Here is a 15690-nt window from a genome sequence, read left to right on the forward strand (position 1 = left end):
GATAAGGCGGAACGGGTGACCCCAAGAGTATGACACATCCTGTGCTCTCAAGTGTTCCGTAATAGGCTTAAATTCGTGCCTTCGCTGCAAAGTCCAAGCCGAGAGGTCCTGAAATAATTGAAGCTGGAGCCCTCTAAATTGGATCTGCGGGCGATTACGTGCCCGTTGCAATATACTCTCCTTGAGCCCATAATTATGGACGCATGCCAGGATATCCGGAGGGCGATCTCCATCACCTCGGGCCCGGCCCACCCGATGCACTCTATCAAGCGTAATCTCTCGGGACTCCTCCAGGCTTAGAACTGAACTGAATAACTCGACCACAAACTCTCCAATGTCCTCCTTCTCAGCCCCAGTCGATGCTCCTCTAATGCGGATATTATGCCTGCCTGCATGACCGGTTCTCTAGGTCTTCTACTGCAAGCTGAAGGAGATCCTGTTGTTCCCGCAAGCGAATGCATTCTTGTTGGAGATCAGCCACCTCCTCACCTCGGGAGATTTCACCCTCCTCAACCTGTGCCACCCGCTCACCTAGGGAGGTGACCTCTGCTCTCAACTCTTTTACCTCGTGAGAGATGTCCCTTCGAAGCTCTTGGAGGTCGCTCCGGAGCGAATCGAACAGGGAGGCAAGAAAGCCCCTCGTTACCGTGGCCCCCTCATCCTCCTCCACCTCGCCCCTCACCTCCGGACATCTTGCAGCAGGCGGCCCCTCAGGAGCCCCACCCGGCACTGGGCGAGCCCCGGTGAGCATGTCTGTGACCGTCCATACACGCTTGCCTTTAGCGGCCGCCATCCCTCCAGCTCCCCACCGCTCCGTGGGTCTAGCTCAGTTGAAGCCTCCTCACAAGTATGCCCAGGGGTCGGGCCACCCGAGGCCCACCGAATTCACCAGCCGCCGCCAACCTCTCCACCTGTGGGCAATACACGTCTCCTCTCTGCCGCACCACCTGCCTCGTCTCCGGGGAGGTCCACCGTGGGCTGCCTGCACCGCCAATCAGTGGCCCCAGGGCCCGCACCATCAAGGGCCGCTCTATGGCCAGATCCAGCCACCCAAGCGTGCAGCCGAACTCGTCTCTCCAAGCAGAGGCGTAGGCCCAATGATCCTCGTGGCTTCGGCGCACCGCGCCACATCAGGGGCATATCATAGCCCCCGGCGAACACCAGCCTCACGGCGCCCTCCCGGGCCGCCGCCGCGCCACCTCTTGTGGCCACCCGGACACCGGGTCCCAGGGCCACCGCACCACCTGGACCGCCGCAGGCCACGCCCGCCTGCTGCCGGCAGTACCAGCCACGCAGCTCTGCTTCGCCGCTCGGACCTCCGCAGGTGCCCAAAGCTGTGTCAGAGGCCTAGGCGGCGGAGCTCGGACAAACACGTCCGCTCATGCCGCCATCTTGGCCACAACCCCAGGTTTCTTTTTTTTTTTTAAACACTTTATTCATCGTTTTCAAATGCAACAAACAAACACATGGCAATGCAGGTCCAGTGAAACCTGTTTCACTTGCAAATGGCAAGTCATTTTTCCAGAGCACAGGCCTTACTGTTTATGACAGGTACAGGGTGAACAGGTTCATGGCATTTGAAATGACTAATCAGGACAGGAGCATGAGCAGTGTCATAGAGAAAGATTGAGTCAGCATGTTCAGAACAAGGGTTCCTAGGTGCCACAGGCTGTAGCGATGCCTAAAGTTCACTGTTCGTGTCGCAATATGTAAGACTTGTTAACCAGGAAGTGGCAGATGGCATACGTTTGGTGCCCCACAGAAGTGCTGTCTCACATTTGGCCAATAAGAGTGAAACAGCTGTGAGGCGCCTTCAAGATTTTGTTACATCTCAATGCAAACAAGAAGAGCCATGAGTGAATCAGAACGGAGAGGCCATCCTACAATACTTGATAGTCGATCAAACACCTCACACCAAAAGCGCCTGATATTTGGACAGGTTCAGGTCAGGTGTGGAAAGTCATCAGTCGGTGCATGGCCTTTGAGGCAGTCAGGGGAGCGGTTCTGATCAATGCGGGCTGTGTCCTAGGGGTAATATAAGCTCTTCTCTGGAATTTGAAATGGATCAACTTATGGCGCTGGTTAAAGGAGACAAACCGGCTCTGTGTACAACACGCCCCCCAAATGTTTTGGGATGGGAGACGTCCCAGGTCCCTTTCCCAGGACTGTCTGAGTCGTGAATCAGAGACTGGGAGGGCCTCAATACATACACAATATAGTTTGGAGACCAGTCATGCTCCTAAGTCCACTGTAGCAACTAAGGTAAGTGGGGCAAAATCGGCCTGACCCAGTGGATAAGTGGGGTGCTGTGCACGGTAAGAGCTCTTTAGGCAACAAAGTACAAAGTGCTGTAAGTGGGTGACATCTGTGAAGCAGGTATCCACTGTGTGCGAGAATATGTGGTCATTTGGAAAGACATCACCTAGGGTCTGAAGTTTGAGGGCTTGTAATGTTCCCTGAACAAGCGCCTCCTGTGTAATAGGCAAAAAAGGGTTTCTAATCAATATCAATGCTGAGGAATATAGCGTGCCACATTGAAGTAGGCAGACCAGTCTACGCCATGCCCAGCTAGAGTAGAAAGAGTTTGGATATCTCTGCAGTGCAGGGGGACTACCCTAGACAAGAGGGAATTAAGGGGGACAGAAGCCGCCAGATCTCACTCTGGAATTGAATAGGGAAGGCCAGAGTCAGGGTGGTAACAGTAGTGTGAATACTGACAGTGCGCCACAGGATAGTAGAGCCAAAGATGGAAAACCCCAAATCCACCCCACTTGTATAGAAGGGTAAGGACCACCCAGCGAGCACGGGGATGCCTGCCCACCCATACCAGCCGAATGAGCAAACCTCAGAGTGTCGCGAAAAAGGAATTTGCACAGGAATGTTCAAAAAGAGATATAGGAATTGTGGGAGAACCACCATTTCAATAAGTGAAATGGGGCAGACCATAGACAGTGGTAGCCTCAGCTATCTGTCCACCTGGGCAGTGAGGCTCTCCACTGCAGGCCCATAATTTAAACAAACAACCTGGTCCTTGTCTCTGTGGATATGAATACTGAGGTACTTTGCGGAATCAGAACACCGTCACGGGGGGACTCAACTGTGGGCAGAAGGGTACTGTCAGTCAGCAGACAAAGCTCTGACTTGCTCCAGTTAATATGCAAACCTGAGAATTCATTAAAGCAGACTACTTCATCTAGTATGGGTTTGAGATTAGTGGCACACAGCAAGACCAAGCGCGGCCTGCTGGTAAACTGAAATCCTCTCTGTGTGTGCCCCTCCCGCAACTGGCACACCAGTGGGTCCATTGCTATTGTAAAAAGCAAGAGGAAAAGAGGGCACCCCAGCTGGGTACTGCATGTTATGGGGAAAAAAGGGGACAGTGTCCTCATAAGACATTTGACAGCCATGGGTTGCGAGTACAGCAGAGAGATCAAATCAGTGTAACCTCAGGGAAAACCAAGCTTGCATAGGACGGCATGCAAAAAGGGCCACTAAAGAGAGTTGAATGCTTTTTCGGCCTCCAGTAAGGCAATAGCTGCCGGTATCTCCGGGGGACACTCTATTGAGCACCGCAAAAACAGTGTAAAGATTGAGGGAGGTGGAGCAGTGTAGAATCAAGCCAGGCTGAGCAGGATAAAAGATCCTCTCTAATAAAAGGGAGAGGCAGGTGGCAATCATCTTGGCCAAAATCGTATTGTCAAAATTTAACAGGGAAAGGGGTCTATATGATTCACAGTGGAGAGGATCTTTAGAAGGTTTTGGCAAAAGGGTGGTAACCCCTCACGCATTGTTGCGGGGAGAACCCCAGCTTCCAACGCCTCTGTGTACGCTGAGAACAGGCGGGGACTCAGTATGTCTTTATATCTCTTATAGAATATCCCAGTAAACCCATCAAGTCCCGGGGCGTGTACCCCTTCCACTAAATGTATTGCCTGTATAAGCTCCTCAGTAGAAAAAGGCTCACTGACAAATTGCTGTTGGGCAGAGGTTAACCACACCATTGCGATTTCGCATAAGTATTTATGCAATGCGGGGCACAGTGGTGTGGGCTGGGCCACGTACAGGCGGGAGTAGTATGTAAAGAGCTCAGGTTGGACCGCTGCAGTACAGACAGCTTGGCTACCATCCGACCTCTTAATTTCAAGTATGTTTGACGCGGGGTATGAGGGACGTGAGAGTCTGGCCAGCGTCTTCCCAGGTCTGTTGCCTCACCATATTTACATGCCCTAGCGTACTTGTCCATGTAATTTGCCTCTCTTTATGCCAGTTCATTACATTTATCAAGCAATAGTTTACACCGTTGGAGCTGGTATATAACATACATCATCCTAGGCTCCTGATTAAGATATGTGAGCTGGAACTGCACTCGGGCTAGACTGCGATGTATGTTGTGCAGAATCCCTGAATGTGTAGATTTGTAAATACCCCTGAGGTATGCCTTAAAAGCATCACACAGCACCGCCCAAGTGCCCACTGAACCTTCATTTAACCTAAAAAAATTCCATCATCGCTATCCTCAGATTTGCGTAGAACAGTGCGTCCTGAAGTGCCTTGTCAGGGAACCTCTAGAGTTTTCTAGTGCACCCAGTCACAGGAATAGCAAGTGTTATTTGTACCGGTGAGTGAACTGACAGTGTGCTTGACAGCTGTGACCCACTGAGTGACAGTACTAGTACGGAGCCAATAGTCAATACGCGACTAGGTGCCATGGGGCACCGAACGAAAAGTACAGGCCAGGGCGTCAGTATGATACGATCTCCAAGAGTCATGTAGGACAAAGGCTTCACAGATGTCATTTAAGACTCAGAGGGATCGGGGTTTAGATGCCGGGGCATGAGAGGTAGTGTCTAGCGCCAAGTTATTCGCCACTATGATCACCTCCCAGCACAATGTGGTTCACCTCAAAACGATCTATGTGGGAATGGAGATCATAAACAAATTCAGACGTGTCAACATTTGGAGCATAAACGTTTATAAGTAAAATCTTGAGATTGTCGAGCAGCCCTGAAACCATAGCACATCTACCATTGCCATCAGAATGGGATGATAGTGGTCTAAGCGGTACACTCTTATGCACCAAAATACATACCCCCGGGAATAGGTGCTATAACTAGCAAAGTAACTGCGGGAGCCCCATGTGGATTGGAAGAAGGGCACATCGGCAGGGATGTGCATCTCTTGCAGAAAAGCAATCTGCACTTTAGGCCTGTGGAGATATTGCAGCACCAGTTTGCTTTTGTAGGAGTTATTGAGGCCACGTATGTTCCAGGACGTAAGGGTGAGGTTCAGGGACTGTTTCACCACAGGAGCGTTAGTTGCCTTCTTGAGGGGAGCGGGTGGTCATATGTGAGAGTGAAAGGTATAAATGTTGACTGCACTGCATAACATAGAAAGATACAAACATAAAAATCCATTGAAATAAAACAACCCACCCACTTCCACACCCGGCCTATAACTGCCAAGCGAATCCCATATAACCCTCAACAGGGACATTTTCAACAGAACAACTAATATCTCAGTATCAAGCATGGGAAAGCAACTGTGAGGTGCTCCCAGACCGCAGACAGGAATGGGAATGGGCAATCCATATAAGGAATCTGTGAAAAAGGTGACAGAGTAATGGAAAATGTCATTAACATTTGCAACCGAGGGAGGTCAATTCAGACCTGTACAGAATGGACCTTCTCAAGTAGGCCCATCAGCTCTAGTCCGGAGGAAACAAATCCATGCTGGAAGCGAGCCCCGTATCCACATTCTCATGCATCAGAGTGGGCCCACAGGGAGATGCGCCACGCCTTGGGTGCTGTTTACAGAATGCTGTGGAGCTTGTTTGACTTAAGAAAATGTCTGCCTGGCATCCTGAACAACAGGGGTAAAGTCGGGAAAGAGGGGCACAACAGGACCCTGATATTGCAAAGGGCCTTTTTCCCTGGCCAGGTGAAGGGCAGTGTCGGGGTACCTATAATTTAGTATACGCGCAATAATGAGGCAGGCTGGTGTTCCAGGGGGAGATCACGGTCCCATAGTATGATGTGTCCTCCCCACCACGAATGCTGGGAGAAGCTCTGGTGCCCCAGCAACTCCACCAGAAGGTTCTAAATGAACAGGTCCAGCCGGCCAGTGTTAGTGATTTCAGAAATTCCAGAGATGCGAAGGTTGTTGCGGCGCCCCATAGCCTCCAAGTCTCTGCTTTTTATAGCTACTGTTTTTAACCTGCCCTCCACTTTCTCGAGACGCCTCATTAACGCTGTTGTCCCATCCTCAACAGTAGAGATGCGGCACTCCGCTCCCTCTACACTGGTCGGTTGCTTATCCAGCCTGCTTCCCATGTTGTCTAACCTAGCGGTTAAGGAATCAAATTTAGTGTCAATAGCTCGGAACCCGGTGCACAATTCAGCCACTGTATCCTCCGCACCAACTGCTTGAACACGTATGAAGCCATCATAAGCACCATCATCACCCCTCAAAGGTGTAGCAGCCAAGCCAAGCTGCGTCTGCTTCTCAAATTGAAGTTTTGCTGTGATGGGTCGCCGCGGCCCATGTCGAAGAGAGGGCAAAGACCTAAAAACTCCATAGTCACTGCCCCAAGTGCGCTGAGCACCCACAAGCCACACACTGCCCCCCTCTGAGCCAGGCAAACAGCAACCACCCGGGCACCAAATTACCAAAAGGCAGCCAGATGGATGCTCCTAAACAGCGCACCCACAGCACCAACAGTGCGGCAGTGGAGCAGAAGCGTCCCACTCTAGTTGTCCTGAGGTTGGCACAGCCGCTCAGCTACACTATGGCAGACAATGATCAGTACCCGTGGCGGGGAGACCCCAGGGGTTTCCATTCCAAGCATGCTCACTGAGGCCTGCTCAACAGCACACCAGCAGCTCCAGGGCCACAGTCGCTCACCACACCCCCACAGCACCCCGGGCAGGGGCCCCAAGACCTCCACAGTGGGCTGTGTATGCAGCCACCTTCCGCGATGTCACCATGGAGGCCCGGCAACGCCACACAGGAGTTACCAACTCTGGCCTGGGGTGTGGGGTGGGAGTGGGGAGTTGGGGGAGGGGGGGAACAGCACCGGCAATCCTCCAATGTCAGACTGGGCGCAGGTGGGAGGGAGGACCAACCGCCAACACCGTCGGGTAGCACCGCGCTGCCCAAGGCCCCACTCACCTCTGGACCTCCAAGGCGCACGAGCCGAATGGGCACCAAACAGGTGTCACTGCGCCCCTCCAAACAGCCAGCCGCGCCCCCATACACCAGCTCATCCTCACCGCTCCGCCAGCGTCCTCATCAGGAAATCATGCTGTGGTGGCCCAATCCATTCAGTCACCCGGGAGCTGCTCAAGGAGCTTCACAGCTGTGCGGCCATCATGGTCGGCGGCTTGGCTATGCCCCAAAAAAAGGGTTTCTAAAAATCTGTTCATATTACAGCTACTAAGGATGCAACTACACTGTTCAATAAACATTTTACGCATTAGGTAATTTATTTTTAAAATTACCAATTGTAATAGCAAGCATATGGGTGAAACATTTAGGCAGTGGCAACATGTTATTTTCTTTTGTGGCATCTGCTTGCAAGAACAAAAAAATCGTACGAGATTGCCAAGGCCAGACCTATTGTCTATGCAATGCTTGTTTCTATAGTTTTGCACTCCTTGCACTTCTCAGAGCCCCACACCACCAACTAAGCGAATTTTGTCAGGCCAAGCATGAGGAAAAGCATCAACTATGTGAGGTTATAGGGAGTCACTTTCATCACACCTGGCATTTTGGGAAACTGGTGTTCGTTATTCAAGCTATGTATTAAGGACTCAAACCTTTGATCAAATGCACAGCTTAATACAGCACCATAGCTACAAAGTGAGCTGATTCTGATCTTAAACTTAATCAGGACAAATATGTACAGTGTGCTTTCACACAAATCAGGAAATCATTATGAATCAACCATACCTTCAGGGTCTTAGTCTTAGAATTTGGACCTTCGTCTGCATTTTTAATGGCCAAGACACTTGCATCACGTTTGGCTGCTTCCTGCTTTTTCTGGAGCTCTTCCTCCTGTCTTTCTCTTTCTTCAAGCTTTTTCCGAACTTCAGCTTCTTCATATCTAGTTTAAAATTATATTTTTCTATTTTTAATCAAATTACTTCACTAGGGATAGTTTGAGCCCCACTTCATCAAATGTATAAACATGGAATTAACTAGAAAGATGCATTTTTATAAAATACTTAAATAACTTACTGACAATTGCAAATACAGTTGAAATACCAAACCCTTTACTACTATTAAGACTCAAATATAGTCCCCCGTGGCAATATCTGTTTTCCCCGCTAATACTTTAGGATTCATGTGTAATACAATAAAATGTTGGTTACATTCTTATGGCAACTATGGTACAAAATCTACATCCTTTATCCATTCAGTGCAAATGCTTCTAAAAAAAGAATCTCCTGGTGACCTAAAAAATAAAGTAAGAAAGGGATTTTTGTAATGTAAAAAATGTATATTTAGTGTTTTATTACAGTGCAATTGCACATGTAGTTACTTTTCTTGTATTAGGTGTATCTTTTAAATAACAAAAGATAAGGACTACATTATGTTACTTTAGATAGCAAATAGTAATTTTCAAATATGCATCTTTAAGGTTGGAAAATGTCCAGCAAATGTTATTAGAACTGAAACACTGAGAATATGCTTTGTAATAATATCTTATTTTTGTATGGCATCTAATAATACTCTTCTGGCACTGTTTATTAGAGATACTACTGCTATAAAGTTGTAGTTATACTATCAATGTTACCTAATTTATCAAGATTAGTCGTCCTTCAAAGTTTTCAAACTTGTGACCTGAAGATTACTGCATAGTTAGGGTATAGCTTTTAAACTCACTGACCCTTCTAGCCACATTTTTAAAGCAATTCACTATGACCAAGTACTATGCTTCGATCACTTAAGTCAAAGTCTACGATTTTTGTAAAAGCGTCCGATGCCATAGCGTAAGGCTAGACAAGGCCGAAGAGTTTAGAGTATGGTACCAAAATGTTATTTCTGCACATTAACCTTGCTATGAATTCTTAGTTACCACATCTTTTCTTGACCTAATGCAGGATTTAGAAACAATATTTTGCATACACACACTGGTGGAAACTGGAATGGAGCACATTGATAGATTTACAGCTAAGTGTTTCATGGGTAGGTACGCTTCACATTTTCCTTCCTTAAAGAGCGTTTTCTTCTTTTCTACAAACAGGCAATTTCACATGCCATTACTGGCTCCCATAGGAGTGAAATATTGAAATATTTTGAAACAGTTGAAGATAATTGGTTATATGTTGAGATACAAGGTGATATAAAGGGGGAAGTTAAGTGAGTGGCATAGCCAAGTGAGCGTCAGAAAGGTTGTTTATTTGTGCTCTATGTGAGGGGCCCATATTCCCAAGCTCATCCCTGCCTGAAGCCTCACCACATCATTTACAATTTGGTGTGTGAGAAGACATCTCCCGAAGATCTATTACAGGAGCCTCTGAGTTGGAGGACCAAAATCTATTACGGGATGGTTTGAGTTGAAGGCAGCAAGCATGTGGGCGATAGAAGGGCATAACAGGAACTATCATTTTCTCCCATTATGTGAAGGGCATGTCGATCATCTTTCACCACAGACAAGAAATAATCATAGGATAATGGTGAAGGCAGTGAGGGTAGAAATTAGTACAAAGGAAATCACTCAGTATTAGATGTTGTCCGTAAATTTACCTCCCAAAACAAAAAAAGCAAGATCTGTCAAAGAGGTGGCCACTGAGATGTGAAGGTGTGGACACTGGAGCTAATGGAACACAGCCGATCTCCCAAAAGCAGAAAGGACAGCATTTGCCTTTACCATAACTATTTGACTAAGATGGTTGGTAAACCAGTGAAGGTTAAGAATTGTGTTCAAACCTTTTCTTTTTTTCCCTACTTGGACAAACCTAGAGTATAGCCCCAGACTCATTTTCTCAACTGGGACAAGATCAATGGCATTCAAGGCAAGGAGCTTTACTAAGTACAATGAGTGCTGACCCACCACCAACTGACTAAGGTATACCTCGCATTCATTTTCCTCTGTTCTAAATACAAAGAGAAACTCATCACTTACAGGTGTGTGGAGTTTTCCTTTATGTCCTGATAATATGCCAACATGTCCATTGTGTATTTCTGCCACTTTCCTGACTGCAAAAAGTCACAATCTTACGCCTCAGATCACGACAGTCAAAACAAATACTTTTCAGTTGTGATTGTAGAGATACACAGTTAAAACCCTTACTACCACAGGCCAGTTACAATGAGTGTCTTGAAACCAGTGGTACTATCTGATATTTTAAATAGTAACTCCCTGTGCCAACATATTAGCTAACTACCTTATCACAAAGCTCTTATTTCCAGGAAATGTAATGGTGCTGTGTGGCTGGCTTTTAAGACATTAAGGAACACCGCAGGGTGGGTTCTGGAGGATCCTCTGGACTGTAACACAAGCAGAATGACAAGCAGTCTATAAAAGAAAGGTTAGAATGGGAAGCAGTGTTTCATCAATGTTCTCATTAAGTGGACCAGATTTTGAAAACATATTGAGGGATCCTGTTTGGCGTTATTGGAATAGTAGTTTACCTTTAGTGATAATGCCACCAGAGAGGCTGTGCACACCAAACAGAGCAACTACATTTGCCATTGAAGGCTCCAGCGCCGGTAAACATTTCAGCTGCATTCCAGTGCCTGATACAACATTCTGTGAATGATGTGGCATGGCCCTTTCTCCATTGCCTATTTTGCTAGTCATTCTAATTTCAAGAAGCCAAAGGCAAGCTCCCTGTTCTGCCAAATCAAGAATTATGCAATTATGAAACCACCATTTTGGCACCACACAAATATTATGGCAGATCCCTCTTCATAGATGTGGGGGTTCATTCAAGGTGTTCTGTTTAAAAAAATCAGGAGGAAAGATGTTAGGTCCCTGTTACTTCCCCAAAGGCACGTTTTTCATGATCTATAAAACTTCCCCTTTCTCAATTGGGAGGTTGGATCTTCTTTGTCTTCTTCTAACATCCTAGCTTTTGGCAAGTCACAAAGCACAGGCCTCTATTTCTAGTCTATGCTGTCCTTGTCTCTTAGATCACATCTGGTAGCAATTAGTGAGAGCATTTGCAATGTCATGGGAGCGTGGAAGATCTCAAGTATTGGGTCCTGAATGCTGGAGACACATCTAGCCTTTGCGTTCCTAATGGCAAGTCAATAAATTAGTTTGCCTATCCAATCCCTCACTTAGCCAACCAGGCTGGCTAATTTAGAAGAGTCTAACAGTTTGGCCTTCAGCCTTTCTCTCACTAACCATAAAGGGTGAATGAATTCCTCTGCAGGCGACTGGCAATGTTCCCCCACAGCCTAACAGTGTCCTCTTCTAATGTGTTAACCTTTAATTCTCCCTCTTTTCTTCCTGGCTATATATGCTATTATTCTACCCACTTATCGTGGCTTTGAGGGATTCCCATAATACCAATGGGTAGGAAACTGAATTGTTAGTTTCAAATAAGCATTATATTTCATTCCTCAGAAATCCTACAAACTCCTCATCTGACAACCGCCAAGACCATTTGCCACCATTGCTTCAAAATAGGCTGGTCATTACTATCTCTATCAGGGAGTGGTCCAAAAGGCTTCATGGTAGGAAGTGTGAACTAGCAACTCCCTTAAAATGTGATGCGTGAAGAAGTAGTCAAATCTAGACTTCGACTGACTGAATATGAGCAGTGGGTAAACCTCTTATCTTTTCGATGCTTTAGCCAACAAACACTGCAAAGCAGCCCATTTCGGGAGACATGTACTCATGGTGTGTGCATGGGTGCCCATACTGCCATGACCCAAATGAATAACAGAGTTGAAGTCTCCCCCAATGGCCATCTGCCTCAACGGATCCTTTTAATAAGAGGTTGGGGGAGCCCTGAAATATACCTTCTATCAATGTAGGAGGGGCATAAATACTACCCTGTGGTCCAGGAGCTCACCTCCATCTGCCCAAATGTAGTAACCCTGTGTTGCCACTGCCACAGGAAAGGATATGTGCAATAAAATGGTTGGACTTCTGGAGCCCTTGGTGTAATCTGAAAGGCAGAGCCTATTGTGCCCATATCACTCCAAGAACCTAGAGTTAGTGCCAAGGAGATGTGTTTCCTGGAGTAAAAGGACACTGGGGGAAGTTTTTAACACATTAAAAAACCCTGTCTGACTTATTGTTTAGGCAATTTACTCCCTCTATATTTTGATTGTCTGGTGCTTAGCTTCATATGGATGTACTGGTAACTTTCTGATTGGCACTTTGCTTATCATAGGTGAACTGTAAACTCACAGCTGAACCATTAAAGGACCCAAAATCAATTCCCCCCAAACACTTTGTGAAATTAAGTGTCTATGAACCTTAAAACTAGACTAGGTGAAAATTCTTAAGATACTGAGAGCCACTGACTTTACAATGGCTGTGGCTTTGTCATTTCACCAATCAGTTTCTTACACAAACACCTCCCTCCTAGGGGGAATCTAGCAGTATAATCCAAGATCCAATTTAACATGTATAATGTCTCCTCTAGGATCACCCCCCTTTTTGTGACCTAACTAGATATAGTCATCAAGCCACACATATCAAAGTCAAAAAGTGACTCAATCAGTATGTGTGCTACGGCTTTCATTGTCGCTAGTTGAGGATGACCAGGCTGCCATTGGGTCCTGTTCCGTTCCTCTCCTACAAGATGTAATGAGACACTGGCCAATGCTGCAGGCAGGATTCCACCTCAGGAGGCTGCTGACACAAATTTTATTCATTGACAAAATGGTTCTATTAATAATATGAGGAGCTTACGTTTAAGTAAAACATTTGCTAAATGCAAAATGTACACTATGAAATTATATCTAAATGTTATAGGGCTGCTAATAAACAAAGTGCTGATTTGAGTTAGCCTAACTGTTGATGCCATGTTAACTGAAAAAATAATGAATTAACATTGAAAGGCCTGTTTTTCACATTGAATAGTAGTTTGTGCACAATGTTTTTCTTTTTATTACAAATGTATTTTTTCCAGATGTTTTGTGTTACCTAGCAAATAGGTGTTTGTTATGTATTAGACAATTTATAAGGGGTTCTCACCGGGAGGAGAGGAGGCAACTGGAAGGATGATTCTTGGGAAGAAGTGTCTGGACTGTAAAATATCAACAATTTAACTTTTCAAGGTTTAATGTCTGAAAGCCTATTGTGTCCCTATAAGAAAATAATGAAGTAGCCTATTCCCACGAGATCGCTGATATTCTATTGGAGGATGAAGAAGATTGAAGAAAATAAGGTTGCAATACAAAATTTGTATATTTATATTAGTGTGTGTTCCTAGAGTAGCCGTGGAATTCATTCCCTGACATTAAGGCCGGAGAGCCTTAATGTGTTGTGAAACAAGGTTAAGGCCGGAGAGTTTCTTAAACTTCTCTATATAAGAGGTTATTTAGCCTATATTTTATGTCTGCTGATTTATGGCTGTGAATCTTCCAGTCTGATATGTAAAGTCTTTATTGGGTATGTGAAATGACAACTTGTTTCTCTCATTATTTCAAATTAATTTAAATTAGGGAATTTCCTTTATGGAACACGCTTGCTGTATTTTTACTATATTAACTGTGACGTATTAACCGTGATACTAACAAACATTTTATAATCAAATATCAATTGATGGATTATATTAACTAATAATGCTGAAATCTAAAGATTAATACGTAATGAATAAGCAGATGAAAGAGTAAAAATTGAAAATAAAATCCTTTAACTTACACTAATTCTCTTTATGACTGAACGTCTTTGTTGATATATTGTTATGTATATAATCGCTCTTTACTTCTTGTCAACGAGCAAAGATCCATACTACAAGTGGCGAGGGTTATTTAATGGTGATACCCGAAGACTGAGATACAAAAACCCTGCTCCTTCAAGTTATAGCATGAGGACAATTTATGTCACAGGAGAAGAGAGCAGAATTAATTTGCCCCAGTTTAGAATCGTGATGCAAGTATTAATAGGGTCATGCGTTGTAATTGTCTGATTAAGAGCCAGTCATTATGTTGAAGTTGTGCATTTGTGTCATGGTAAAGTCGCTAAAATAGTTGTGTTTATGCTGATATGTATATCTTGAGCAGCTGAAGTTGTTAATGGACTCAAAGTAGTACAAGATTCTGTGATGGTTGAAATTGTGGTGTTCTTTGTCTGCTAAGGTTTGTGGGGCAGATTTGTGAGGTACCATCAATTGCATAATCGAGATAGAGACTATAACAGTTTGTTGTGAGTATATTAATACCTGTTGCACAAAGGGAAGCCTATATAAGAGTGATTTTCTTCTGGTCAACATTTGTAAAGAAGTCTGAAAGTGTTAAAACCTTATTTCCAATTGTTTCTTGTATATATAGAGTACTTTGAATCTTTTAGCAGAGCAGACAAAAGTTGTTTGTTTATTGTCTTTCCTTAGAGTTGTAAACTTTTGTGTGCAAGTTAACTGTAACGGAGGTTGAACTGCTATAAACAGTGAAGAGTTACATCAGAGGATGCCTCACTGAGTTAGGTGAATTGGTGTGAAGTGCCGCACTGAGATTGTTGAAACTGTTCAAATATTAAACTGTGATAGGTTTGCGTAAGAATAATTGTGACAGGATTGGCGGAAACTACTGATGAATACAGAATTGTGAACAGAACAAAATATTGAAATTTTTAATTTGTTTACTTCATTATTGAATTCTTGCAATCAATGATTCAAAGCTCTTAGAGATTTGATGCGGGGTGATGTGTGAGTCCCAGTTCGGGAAGTGATAGCTACCAAGAAGGCTACCTTTCATCAAAAACTGCAAAGAACAAGAATGCATAGAAAGGCTCAAAAGGTGGACCCATGAGCTTAGTGAGAAGAACATGTAGGTTCTATGATGGGACTGGGGGATCCCTGGGCGGAAAGACACGTTTGAGACCTTCCATGAAGGCTTTAATAACTGGAATCCTGAATAAAGAGATATGTTGTCTGTTCTGAAGGTAAGTAGCTATAGCTGTCAAATTAAGTCTAATAGAGGAGTATGCTAAGTTTGGCTTTTACAAATGTAGTAGGTATCAAACAATGTCCTGAATTGAGGCTTACAGTGGGTCAATGTGTTTAGGTTGACAATAGCAAACAAAATTGCTTCAACTTTGCAACATAACACTGTCTAGTTGTAGGTGTACATGCCTCCGTAAGAATTTCCATACATTTTAAGAGGAGATTCAAATAACCGAATTCTACGACCTCAGGAGCCATATCGCAAGATTGAGTGTCTTGGGGTCTGAGTGTCTAATTTGACTGTGACTTTGAATGAGGAACGACAGACAGATCCAACAGTGTTGTGAAACAAGTTGACGTGAACATGTGATGTGGGAGCTATAAGAATCATGGTGAGTGATGTTTGTCTCATATTGTGTACTAGAGACGGAATGAGTGGGGGAGGTGGAAAAACGCAAGCAAATATCCCTGACCAATTCCTCCATAAAGCATTGCCCTTGGACTGAGGGTGTGGGTATCTGGATGCAAAGTTTTGGCATTTTGAATTTTCTACAGTGGCAAAGAGGTCTATTGCTGGTGTCGTCCCCCATCTTTGAAAGTACTGATGAAGTACTTGCGGGTG

The 15690-nt window shown here is 44.9% G+C and overlaps 1 protein-coding gene across 1 annotated transcript in view; it reads right to left on the reverse strand.

Annotated features, from left to right (window-relative positions):
- Positions 1-15690, reverse strand: part of USP8 (ubiquitin specific peptidase 8) — a 488166-nt gene that overhangs the window by 372876 nt on the left and 99600 nt on the right. The window contains exon 4 of the mRNA XM_069222544.1: positions 7948-8101. Within this exon, the coding sequence (XP_069078645.1) occupies positions 7948-8101 (154 nt within the window). The remainder of the gene's footprint in view (positions 1-7947; positions 8102-15690) is intronic.

The sequence above is a fragment of the Pleurodeles waltl genome, chromosome 3_1, assembly GCF_031143425.1.
Source record: "Pleurodeles waltl isolate 20211129_DDA chromosome 3_1, aPleWal1.hap1.20221129, whole genome shotgun sequence".
Taxonomy (NCBI): Eukaryota; Metazoa; Chordata; class Amphibia; order Caudata; family Salamandridae; genus Pleurodeles; species Pleurodeles waltl.